The following is a 14,249-nucleotide window of genomic DNA, read 5'->3' as shown; positions in this document are numbered from 1 at the left end:
AATTCTCTAGATCTCTAAAATTTGTTCAGTGAGTATAAATTCCATTTAAATCGAAATAAAATTAAAACAAGTTAGAACGGTATATTCGACTTTGCCGAATCTTAAATACCCTCCACCTGCATACATATTTTTTAGATTGATATATATGGGAGCTATAACCAATTATAGGCCGATCATCATAGAATTAGGTAGAGCGATTTTGGTATATATGGGGATTATTTATGACGAATTTAAACTTAATAGCGATATTTATAAGATATTTATGCCAATTTAAATGATTTTCGGAAGTGAACTTTATATGGGGGCTATGGTCAAATATGGGCCGATCCACAAAAAATTTAGTGTTGTGATTTCTTTTAGCACAAAACTTATTTTTGCTGAATTTTGTATGCATACTGCAATTCTGAAGGCATTTATAGACCATAGAACCATATTTCGGGAAGAAATTTGTATGGAGGCTAGGAGAAATCATGAACCGATTCTTATAATTTTCACCAGAGTTAGTCCTTTTATTATAAAAATAACGTGTGTAAAGTTTTATGGTATTATCTGCAATATATTTACACAAATAACCAAAAATATGTGAAAATTGTCAATTTTTTTTAGGTTGTCTCACATTTTGGTTCATAACTTTGGTTCTACTGAAACGATTTTACTGATTTTCAATACCAAACTGCTTAGGACAACAGTAAACATATTTTTTGCAAGTCTACTAATTTTGTTTGCGTATTTTGGACGTGAGCGTGTTTTACACAGACACACAGACAGACGGACATGGCTCAATCGACTTAAAATTTCATAAGGATCAGAAAATATATACTTTGTTGGGTCTCGGATGAATATTTCTCAATGTTACACACGGAATGACGGAGGGTTTAAAAAATATTAAACCGATAAAAACGAAGTGGTCATCCGGGTGGGTATTGGAAAAGAGAAGGTTAATCTTGAAAAAATAAAATCACATTTGTAACCACAACACATTAAATTTTATTAAGTTTTTTGTCTCTTCTGTAATATTTATAAAATTGATGATAGGCCCTTTTGCATTTTAGGTGACGCTATATAAAACTGCAGATACTTTTACACATATTCATCAGCATCTTCATGCTCTCTATTCATATTTACGTGATGTTCTCATGTAAATGTTATTTTGAAATCCGTTCATATGTAGATACGTTCTGGCACAAGAAACTGCTGTAACAAATTGATGTCTAAGATGAAAATTGTCGATGTTTATGTGTCTGTGAAGTTTATGTAGGAGGGTGGTAACAAAAGTTTTTTTTGGAAAATCAAATAATTAAATTACGAGAGCACAAATCATTACAATAAATAAAATTACTAGTTTACATTCTTAGAAAAACGTTTTAAAACATTTTTAAAAAAAATCTCAAAACAACCCTCGCATTTGCACATTTATTACGTATCCTGTACTAAATTTACTAAAGTCATACTAACATTTTCAAACACATACAGAATTTTCTGTAAGAGTATGTATAAATTTATCTGCCAAAATTTATGTTAACACTATAACGTCTAATATTATTGCAGATATGACATTGACATGATGACATGGCGATATAAATAAATGTTGTCATATTATGTTTGTATCAATAAAATGTCTGGCACACACGCTCATAAGGTGCCCTTCAAAATTATAAAGTCACATATTTTTCATTCGGTTTATCGAAAAATACAAATATTATTTATTGATTAATACTGTTTGCTCAAACGTTGTTCAGATAAGCATCCTTTACTCTCATTTGATTACTGTCAAAAATGTACATTTTAAAGTGCGCCAAAATTATAAGGTCAATGATGTACGAAGGACCAATAAAATAGAATCGGGTTTTAATGCACTTGATTTATAAATACATAGTACTGAAAGTAACCAAATGAAAGGAAAGTATTCGTATCTGAACAACATTTGAGCAACAAGTATTTCACACAATATTACCAATCAATATTGTTACGTTTTTACCTTTTAAAAACGTTTGTTTATTTCCTTTAAATAAACCGGATACTTTTGATTGCAAATAAAAGCCGTTTAGTAGTTTGAAAATTGTAACAATTCTTTATTTATTTAAAATGTACAACAACAGAATTAAATAGTCACTCAATGTTTTATTTCATACACGTTTATAAATTCTCAGAAATACAGACACACTTTATAATGTACACGAATTCACTTGAAAAACACAGCACACTTTAATGCACTCAGTTGATGTTTATTCGAAAAGCATCTCTGATAAACTGACTAACGACTGCAACCTCTGCCACTATTTATAACACTGCCATCTGCACTCTAGATTGCTCTTTAACTGTTAAAGTTCGTATATTCTAGAGCTTTCTAATACATACGCCATCTGTGGTGTACTTTCTACAATGTTCTTTAACTGAATATTCGAATTCGAATATAGGGTCGCTGCAAACAGCGTTGCCATACTTACAATCAATGGTAAACTGAAATCTTTTATTCAATGATAATAATGCCCACAGATATGTTACAGTTTGCTATTACAGCACTGTTATTTGAAAGCATTAGGCTACTTTTAAATCAGCCGTTAAAATCGTTATATTTGAATTCAAGTACAATTTCGTAACAATATTATTTGCATTTTTGAATAACCCAGTGACCTTATAATTTTGACGGGCACCTTACATGAACATACAACTCCCAGTTTATGGAAAATTTTGTAAACTTTTCAATGAGTTGTATTTATTATAAATAAATTTATTTATATGTATGTATTATAAATTTTGATAACTTAACTGGGAAATTTTACAACATGCAGACAAGCAAGAGACTTTGCATTTAAATTGTTTAATAATATTGAGGGATTTAATAAGGAAAATGTGTATAATAAGGGCGTAACTGTGAATCAATTACATATGTACTTATAATAGCCATGAGTGGCAAGGGTATATATAAGTTTGTCATTCCGTTTGTAATTTTTACATTTTTCATTTGCGACCTCACAAAGTATATATATTCTGGAACGTTATAGATAGCGAAGTCGATATTGCCATGTCCGTCTGTATGTTAAAATCAACTTTCCGTAGCCCCCATATAACTTGCATATGTCGCTTGGGGGCTTCATAATTTTATTTAATACTAGTTGACCGCCCCGCTTCGCCCGGTGATTATTTATTTGCAAATAAAATATATAAATTTGTACTGCACACTTTAGGGGGCTTTTTTATTACAGTTGACTGGACTCAAAAAAGCCGGTTTTAGCCAAAATTTTTTAATTTTTTTTCTTTACAAACCATCTCCGGAAAATTTCGAATCGAATAAAAAACAATTAAGAGAGCTATATTCGGCTGTGCCGAATATTTTATACCCTTCACCAAATTATACTTCAAAATAAAAAATTTATAAATTTAGGTGAACAACATTTTTTTTCCAGTTTGTTTAATTTTTTGGGAAAAAAATTTTTTCGAATTGTTTTTTTAAATTTTAAAATTTTTTTTTGGTGAATAAAAAATTCGAGTTAAAAAATATTTTTTCCGATTTTGACCCATTGTAGGTCCAACTTACTATGGTCTTATATACGTCGTTTCAAAGGTCTTTGAAATATCTATCATTAGATATCCATATTGTCTATATTAATGACTTAGTAATCCAGATATAGGTCAAAAATCGAGGTTGTCCTGGTTTTTTCCTCATATCTCAGCCATTTGTGGACCGATTTTTCTGATTTTAAATAGCAAACTTCTCGAAAGCATGTCTGACAGAATTATTAAAGATTCAGGGGTCTTCAGAAAATATCAGGGGTCTTCAGAAAATTGATTTCAACTGACAGACAGACGGGCATGGCTTAATCGACTCCGCTATCTATAAGGATCCAGAATATATATACTTTATAGGGACGGAAATGAAAAATGTAGAAATTACAAACGGAATGACAAACTTATATATACCCTTCTCACGAAGGTGAAGGGTATAAATATAACATGAAGTCTAGTATTTACAATAACAGTACAAAATGGAAATTAACCTTTAATAGCCCTGAACTTTTAAAATCAGGAAAAACACAGTAATTTTAACCCCAAGTGCTCTTAAGGGTTAATTTCCATTGAGAAAAATTTTAAATGTAAAATAAATGAGAAAATTACAAATATTGGAAATATATCGAACATTTTTCTTGGAAAAAATCTAAAATATCGTAAATTTTTATATTAAAAGAATCTAAAATATCGTAAATATTTTCAGCAAGAAGTCATTGAATATCACAAAGAATAATTATAAAATATCAAAATTTTCTTATAAATAAAATGTCGTACATTTTTCTTTGAGAAACTATTTCTATGGAAACCTTAAATTATCGTAAATGTTTCCATCAAAAACTGAAAATATCGTAAATGTTTCTGAAAAAAACGAAAATATTGGGAATTTGTATGTAGAAATACAGGAATATCTATAGCCAACCCAAAAAAAATTAATTCAATTCTAGAAAATGTTTCTTTAGAAAATTCAAAATATCGTAAAGTGTTTCTGTAGGAACCACTTTTCTGTAGTTATATCTCAATATCGTAAGATTTTTTATAGAAAACCCTTAAAATATTTTCATAGGAAAAGAAGAAATATTAAAAATATTTCGCAAAAACTTTAATATCGTAAGTTTTTCTAAGGAAAAATTAAAATATCGTAAATTTTCTTAAAAAACGGAAATAGCGTAATTTTTTTATAGAAATAAGGGAATATTGTAAAGTTTTCTATAGAAATAGCGAGAAATGCATGGACAAATTCAAGTCTAAATAATTTTTATCCAAAAAAATCAAAATATTGTTACGTTTTAACCTTTTCAAAACGTTGGTTTATTTCCTTTAAATAAACCGGATACATTTGTTTGGAAATAAAAGCCGTTTAGTAGTTTGAAAATTGTAACAACTCTTTATTTATTTAAAATGTACAACAGAATTAAATAGTCACTCAATGTTTTTTATACACGTTTATAAATTCGCAGAAATACAGGCACACTTTATAATGTACATGAATTCACTTGAAAAACACAGCATTCAGTTGAAAAAAATTATAAAATTTATCGTTTTTTCTATATAAAACTTATCGATATTCTGGAATTTCTATATAAAATTTCACAATATTTCAGTTATTTTAATGACAATTTTTCTTACAAAACTTACGATATTAATATTTTTGTATAGAAAAACTTATAATATTAATATTGTAATCAAAAATATCGTAAATTTTTTTATGATAAAATTACAAATATTGGAAAAATATCGAACATTTTTCTTTGGAAAAATGTAAAATATCGTAAATTTCACTATAAGAAAATCAATATATCGTAAGTTTTTCTATAAGAAAATTCAAAAATATCGTAAATTGTTGTGATAAAAATTCTTAATATCGTAATTCAAAAATATCTTGGTTTTTCCCATGAGAAAAATCTAAATATCGTAAATTTTTTTGGAGAAAAATTTTTTTCTTTAGGAAAAACTTAAAAGTCGTAATTTTTTGCGAAAAATTTTAAATTTCGTAAATTTTTCTAATAATTAAACTATTGTAAATTATTCTCTGGGAAAAACCTAAAATATTGTAAATATTTCAATAAAAAATTAAATATCGTAAAATTTTTCTATAGATAAATGAAAATATCGTAAATATTGCTATATTCATAAAACATTCCTTCATTATTCAGAAACAAAGCAACACAAATCTGAAAAAAAATCACAAATTTCAATAGATATTTCTCTCAAAAATAATTCTAAATTCCTGAAATGTTGCAAAACTTACTTTAATTTAGATTTTGCTTAAACAGAATTACTAAAAGTAAACTAAGTAATCAATCATTAGAGAAAATAAAAACAGAAACAAAGTAAATTCAATTCAATTTTCAATACACAGGAGCACACAATGACAACACAACTAAAAGCGAAAGAAGAACAACGAGATTTAGACAGAGAAAAAGATAAAATAAAAAAATAAGTTTTTTAAACCAAATTATCCTGAAAATACCATAAATTGCTATTGTATGTCAATGCGTTTATATAAATGCGTTAGTGTGTGTGTGTGTGTAAGTATATATGTGTGTGTCTGTGTCTGTATTTATTAGTGTTTTGGTTGTTTGACTCTTGACATAACGACAACTAATCAAATTTGAATTTACACAGAAAATTAGACTCAAAGCATCACAAAGTGCAACGGAAGCGGAAACAGTTGCACTATCACACTGATAGTTTTATATGTACGCACACACACACTGAAACTAACATGTATGTATGTATACATATATGCCCACAACTTTGTTAATATGAAGTAGCAAATACAACTGAATGTATGTATGTGGATGTGTCTGTATATAAGTAACACTACTACTACATGGATATATAGCAAAAAGCACATGTTTATGTATTGTTGTTATGATGCTGTTGTTGCTACTTTCATTAGTATTGTTGTAGTTGTTACATGTACTTCGTGCATTTTTAGTATAAACTTTAACAACGTTACGTTAGCAAAGAGAGAGAGAAAGTCTAGTGATGATGGTGCGTAACATTGACATAAACGACAGGAAAATGACATGACAGCGTATAACTAACGGAAACATTGAAAATTGCGAAACAAATGTTAACTCTGTGTTTAAATGGCTACACTACTTATATGGATGTATGTGTGTATATGGGAAAATGTAGGAATGTTTGTATGTGGGTTAGGTTAAATGTGTATGTATTAAATTATAGCAGCACAAACACACCTTTAGCATATACATACATATGTATGTTCTATAATAAGTGCCCTTAAAAATGTGTCTGTGTTTTTGGAAAGTTGAGAAGGTAAAAACGCATGTTATGGGTTAATGTTGGGTTTTATTGCAGGGTTTTTTTATATATGTTTTAGTGTTATAGTTACAAAAATATAAAAAAAAAACCATTATGCAGGTCATGGACATAAACAAAGTTAAGTTTGTAAGTTGTATTATATTTTATACTCTCTAAAGCCCAGCATTTACAGTGTGGACAGAAAAGATTCAGAATTATAAAATATATTAGCTATTGATATTGTAAGTTTTTCTATAGAAAGTTCTTTTGTGTAGATATACCTTAATATCGTAAGTTTTTTTTATAGAAAAACCTTCTTAAAATTTTTCTTAGGAAAATCCGAATTATTGAAAATATTTCATAGAAATCCACTTTAGGAAAACCTTAATATTGTAATAAGTTTTTACAAGGAAAAATGGAAATATCGTAAATTTGACTAAAAAAAAAACATATATATCGAAAAATTTTTTTAAGGAAATACTGGAATATCGAACAATTTTATAAATTTTTCTACAGTCGAAATAAGTCTAGAAAATTTCTCCCTAGAAAAATCAAAATATTTTAAAGTTTTTCTATAGAATCCCCCTTTCGGTATTTATATATTAATATCGTAACTTTTTTTAAAGAAAAACCTTCTTAAATTTTTTTAGGAAAATCCGAAATATTAAAAATTTTTCATAGAAATCCAATTTAGGAAAACCTTAATATTCCTTAAAGTATTTCTATAAAAATATTAACATTGTAAATAAAAATAGAAATATCGTAAATTTTCCTAAAAAAAACGGAAATATCGTAATTTTTATATACAAATACTTTACGATATTCCGTAAAGTTTTCTATAGAAAACCTGAAAAATTATATAAAATTATATAAATTTTTCTAAAGACAAATTCAAATCTAGAAAAATCCAAAAAATATCGTAAATTTTTTCAACCAAAAGTCATTGAATATCATAAAGAAAAATTATAAAATATCAAGTTTTTCTTATAAAAAAAATCAAATTGTTATATATAAAAGGTCGTACATTTTTCTTTAATAAACTGTTTCCATGGAAATCTCAAATTATCGTAAATGTTTCTATAAAAAACTGAAAATATCGTAAATATGTTTATAGACAACTTTAAATATCGTAAATTTTCTTTAAAAAACGGAAATAAATATAACCCAAAAAAATTTTAAAAATCCAAGTCTAGAAAATGTTTCTCAACAAAAGTCAAAATATCGTAAAGTTTTTCTATACCAACCCCTTTTCTGTAGATAAATCTTAATATCGTACATATTTTTTAGAAAAATTTTCTTGGGAAAAGAAGAAATATTAAAAATATTTTGCAAAAACTTTAAAATCGTAAGTTTTTCTAAGGAAAAATGGGAATATCGTAAATTTTCTTTAAAAAAAAATCGGAAATAGCCTACATTTTTTATAGAAATAAGGGAATATTGTAAAATTTTCTGTAGAAATACTGAAAAATTTTATAAATTTGTCCAAAGACAAATTCAAGTCTTCTAAAAAAATTAAAATATCGTAAATTTTTTTCGATTGAAACCCCTTTTCTGTAGTTATACCTTAATATCGTAAGTTTTTTTTATAGAAAAGCCTTAAAATTTTTGGTAGGAAAAGAAGATATCGCACTTGATCAACAAGAGGGTATTAACTCAAAATTTTAAAATTTTCAGTAGAGGTTAAAAACAGTTTGTGGTTACATTTCAAGAGAATTTAAAAATCCGAATACAACATAGTAAGCAAATTCCATTTGAAACTATATTTACATCGTTTTTCTCTTAAATTGTTCCAATTATTGCGAAAAAAAATCTATATTTTGAGTTAATATCATTTTTCTGAAAAAATGTGAGCAATTTTCTTCTAAAAATAGTCACATTTTGAATTAAAATCATAAAGTAAAAAACATTTTATCAACAAAACAGTATTAACTCAAAATAAAACCAAACTTAAATAAAACAATTTGATTATTTTTAACTTGAGTAAAGGCTCAAATCAAAATAATACCTTTTTTATGAAAATATACGATGCATTTCCATTTCAACTTTTGTATTAACTTAAAATAATACCTTTTTGTTGATATAAAAGTAGGCACTACATTATCACGAAAATGGCCTCAAATGTGGTTTTCGAGATGAAAGAGTAAAAGTAGATAGATATTGATATTGTTAGTTGATTTCTTGCAAAAAGTGAAATTTTAAAAATTTTGAGCTAATACCCTCTTGTTGATCAAGTGCGATATATTAACCCTTTATCTATAGATTATCTATAGAAAAACCGAAAAATTTTATACATTTTTATAAAGAAAAATTCAAATCTAAAAAACTGTTCAAGGAAAATCAAAATATCGTAAACTTTTTCAAAAAGTAATCATTGAATATCAAAAAAATTTTAAAATATCCTCTTTCTCTTAAAAAAAAAATAAAAATTTTTCTTATAAATAAAAATTTATATCTTTTTAACATAAATAAAATATCGTAATTTTTTCTTTGAGAAAAAAATTTCTATATGAAACTAAAAAATCTTTAAATTTTCTACAAAACACTCAAAATAAATAAATTTTTCGAAATATTGCAACTTTTTCTAAATAAAACTTAAAATATTGCATATTTTTATATAGGAAACTAAAACAATAGTAAATTTTTAATAACAAACTGATACTATGATATAAATTTCTATACAAAAAAATTATATTATGGTTAAGTTTTCTATATAAAAATCAAAATATCGTAAATTTTTACCTAGAAAATTAAGAATATCGAAAATTTGTTTAGAGAATACTCAAAATAATATAATTTTTTCTGGAGAAAACTGAAAATATCGTAAATTTTTTTATAAAAAATCTCAAATGTCGTAAATTCGTCCATAAGAAAAATTCAAAATATCGTAAATATTGTATGAGAAAATTCAAAAATTATATTGTAAATTTTTCCATAAGAGATATTAAAATTATTCCAAATTTTTCTATAAGAAAATTCGAAAATATCGTAAATTTTTCTAAAGAAAAAATTAAAAAATATCGTATGAGAAAATACAAAAATATCGTAAATTTTTCTATAAGAAAAATCTAAAATATCTTAAATTGTTTATTAGAAAAATCGAATATATCTTACATTTTTCTTAAATAAAAATCCAAAATATCGTAAATGTTTCTATAAGAAAAAATTTAAAATACCGTAAATGTTGTATGAGAAAATTAAAAAAGTTCTTTATGATAAAACTCAAAAATATCGTAAATTTTTTTATGAAGAAATATTATTAATTTTTTTATAAGAGAAATCAAAAATACCATAATGTAAATTTTTCTTTAAGAAAAAATCAAAAATATCGTAAATGTTTTATAAAAAATATCAATAAATCGTAAATCAGTCTGAGAGAAAAATCTACAATATCGTAAATATTTCTATGAGAACTTTCAAAAATATCGTAAAATTAGCTATGAGAATATACAAAAATATCATAAATTTTTCTATGAAAAAATTAAATAATATCGTAAAATTTTTGTATGAGAAAATCCAGAAATATCTTAAATTTTTCTATAAAAGAATTCTAAAATATTATAAATTTTTTATAAGAAAAATCTAATATATCATAAATTTTTGTGAGAAACGTAAATTTTTTATGAGAAAAATCAAAAATATCGTATGTATATCCTAAGAAAATATCGTAAATTTGTCTATGAGAAAATATCGCAAACTTTAGCATGAGAAAATTCAAAAATATTATAAATTTTTCTATAAGAAAAATTAAAAATACCATTAATTTTGCTTTGAGAAAAATTCAGAATAGCGTAAATTTTTCTATAAGAAATTTTCGAAATATCGTAAATTTCTCTAAAAAAAAATCATAAAAAATAAAAATTCAGAATATCGTAAATTTTTCTATAAGAAATTTTCGAAATATCTTATATTTCTCTAAAAAAAAAAATATATCGTAAAAAATAAAAATTCAGAATATCGTAAATTTTTCTATAAGAAATTTTCGAAATATCGTAAATTTCTCTAAAAAAAAAATATTGTAATTTTTTCAATGAGCAAAATCAAAAATATCATAAATGTTTCCATACAAAAATCAAATACATCGCAAATTATTCTATGAGAAAATTAAAAAATATCGTAAATTTTTCTATGAAAAAATTCAAATTATATAAATTTTTCTATAAGAAAATCTAAAAATCATAAATATGTCTATAAAAAAAATCCAAAATATCGAAAATTTATCTTTGAGATAAATAAAAATGTCGTAAATTTGTCTACATATTAAAATATCGTAAAGTTGTCTATAGTTTTTTTTTACTACAATATAATATAACAAAATTACAAAAAAATAAAAATAGTCAGCTTAATTTTACTACTCACTTCACCAGCCAACTACAAGTATGTACAAGTGTAACCATGTGTAGTTTAGTTGCAAAAAGTCAATTTGCAAAATAACTACACATCATTTTTAGTAAGTTTATGTTTGTGTGTGATATTCTCTTTCAAGTTAAATGCCAAACTTTAGGGGGTAATACGAGTAAAATTGCATGCGACAGGAGTAAAATTTGTATAATAAACTTTATTAAATACAACATACATTTTGGGTATATTTTCATTTAAGTCTTCTTACGCTTATAGTTTTATAAATTTATTTTTATGTAATAGGACTTTGACAAGTTAGAAAATAAGTAAAATTTGCCTTAAAGTTAATAGCAGCAGGAATAAATGAAAATACGTATAAGTAATATTTTGTATAAGGAAATATTATTTAACAAGTATACGCAGCGTGTTAGCAACATAAAATAAATAAAGAAGAATTTAACAATTTTCAAATTTTAAAAAATCTATTATTGATATAACTTTCTGTAAGATTAAAAAAATAAAAACCTTTCTCAAAATCTCCATTTTCAGAATCACCTCAACAACAATATCAGCAACAACAATCGAATAAAAATCATCCTAATGGTAGCATAATGACGGGTCTAGGTACCTTGTCTCATCATATACGAGCGCCACGGCCACCCACCAGAACCGCCTCCTCAACAACAACACAATGTGGTTCAGGCGGAGGAGGAGGTGGTGGCAGCAGTGGCATTAATATAGGTGGCGGTTCTAGTTTAATAGATCAAACTCCTTCGAATGGCAGCAGTAGTAGCGGTGTTAGCAGTGCACCCTCCTCCAAAGGCCACTCGCATCATCATGGTCATACGCATTCGCACGCAGCCTCGGCGGTAGATAATATAGGTATGACAGCGACATCATCGTCAACGGGTGGAGCGCCTCACCTGCAACAACAAGTGCCACAGGCGGCCATGGATGAGATGCGCGTCTGATAGGTGTCGGTGTTCGAACTAGATTTATAGTCTTCTTGGTAAGTACCTTAACAAACACATAGCTAACTTATTTATAAATTTAAGAAAATGAAAGAGAAAGAGAAAGACATATAGAGAGAGAGAGAGAAGCAATAGCCCAAAAGCATAGACGCAAGAATTAAGATAAAAATGGTTTCCATATTTCATCATCTATTTATACTTGGCTGTTTTGTCACGTTTCTCATTAAATACGTTTAACTAAAAGCTGTTCATGTGACAAGCCTTTGTGTTTATTATCCCTTTTGGGTAGTAAACCGTTTATTCCTTATTATCCTTTTAATAATTATTATTATTATCATTGTTATTGTCAGCATTTCAATCAAAATGATATTTGCATTTAAAATAATATTGCAAGAGCTTTGTCACAACATTTCGCAAATGTAAAATGCAAAAAAAAAAACTCATTAATAATTTCATTATTTTATTAAATAAGAAAAATGCTAGGAAGGGTAATAAAATAGAAGTGGATTGAATTGATGATTTATTGAAATTAAAGAGCTTATAAATTAAGTATGTATTGTGTTAAAAGGAGCCCAAAGAGTTAATTAGTTTTCTTTGTAGAAATATGCATGAAAAGTCATGTGCGGGAAGTTTTGCTTTACTTATTTAATTTGAAAAAAGTGCCGCATTGGTACACAGCATTGGTATGTGTTCCATTGCAATGGTTTCAACGTGCGAGAGATGGTTTGTGCTGTTCAGAAGTGGTGATTTTGACACGGAAGACAATGATTGCCCAGACCAGTCCATGAGGATTGTTGTAGAACGCAACAAAAGCTTGCAAAATCATTAGGAGCTACTCAAGCAGCAATTTCAAAATGTTTGCAAGTATCAGGATGCATCCGAAAGCAGATAAATTGGGTACCATACAAATTTATGCCGAGAGATCTTAAAATATGATATTGCATATCCTAAATGATGCTTGAACGCTAGAAAAGAAAATATATCCATTACGAAAAATGTATCCATTACGATAATCCGAAGCATAAGAGATCGTATGTGAAGCCCGGACAACCAGCCGAATCGATACCAAAACTAAATATCCATGACACTAGGTATTGCTCTGTATTTGGTTGGAGCAAAAGGGTCCTATCTATTATCAACTGTTGAAACCTAACCAAACCATCACAGGAAACCTGTTCCAAATGCAATTAATGCTTTTGAAGCAAGCATTGGCCGAGAAACGACCAGAATATACGGCCAGACATGAAACCGTAATATTCCATACAATACATAATACATCCAGAGTCTCTGGTGGTAATCGAAACCGCAACCCCCAGATTGATAGTAAAGCAGACTATCGTCTAGTCTATCAGGGCACGATCAGCCTCATGTTGCAATACCTTCTTTCGATCGATGCAGAACGCTCTCTCTGGGATACTTTTCACTTTGGAACAGGCTTGATTAGTTTTTGGCCTCAAAAGATCAGCTGTTCTTTTGGCTCGGAATCCATATGTTGTCCAAAAGATGGGAAAAAGGTCACAGCTAACAATGGCCAATACTTTGAATAAATTTATATTGTACATATCGAGCCCTTAGCGCCAAATTATCGTAAGCGACAAAACACAAATTTTACAGGAGAAGGTTTTTTCGATTATTTTGAAATTTATACATAGAATTAAAAATGTTATGATGCGATATAATATAATTTCGTTCAAGCTATTTGTCTATTTTTCAAAAATATTTATAACTTTTGACAATTAAAAATTCATGGACAAAAAATGTTTTTTATTGAAATTTTGCATACACGCAGAGAAAAAATATAGTTGGGCATGGTTACTGTAACCATTTTAATATTGTTACAAGTTTTTTAAATATATTATAGTCACAGTAACCATTTACACGATTGTGGTAACCATAATATGGTTAATTTACGATTCACATGATTGTATCAACCATATATATGGTTACAGTAAACAAATATATGTTTGTGACAATCATTCATATGATGAAGGACTTATCATATTATGTTGCTCTCGGCTTAAGGCTTATCATAATCTGAGAACAACATATTATGATAAAATTATTCATCATAAATATGGTTGCCACAAACATATATTTGTTTACTGTAACCATATATATGGTTGATACAATCATGTGTTTTACACACACATAGTTAAATCA

General features: G+C 27.0%; 1 protein-coding gene across 1 annotated transcript in view; it reads left to right on the top strand.

Annotated features, from left to right (window-relative positions):
* Positions 1–12,089, top strand: part of Nlg4 (Neuroligin 4) — a 207,505-nt gene extending 195,416 nt beyond the window's left edge. The window contains exons 11-12 of the mRNA XM_065498841.1: positions 10,405–10,420; positions 11,668–12,089. Of these exons, the coding sequence (XP_065354913.1) occupies positions 10,405–10,420; positions 11,668–12,089 (438 nt within the window). The remainder of the gene's footprint in view (positions 1–10,404; positions 10,421–11,667) is intronic.
* Positions 12,090–14,249: the final 2,160 nt, after the last annotated feature.

The sequence above is a fragment of the Calliphora vicina genome, chromosome 1 (genome assembly GCF_958450345.1).
Source record: "Calliphora vicina chromosome 1, idCalVici1.1, whole genome shotgun sequence".
Lineage (NCBI taxonomy): Eukaryota > Metazoa > Arthropoda > Insecta > Diptera > Calliphoridae > Calliphora > Calliphora vicina.
Note: the sequence above shows the minus strand (reverse complement) of the source record. Positions and strands in the feature narration are given on the sequence as shown.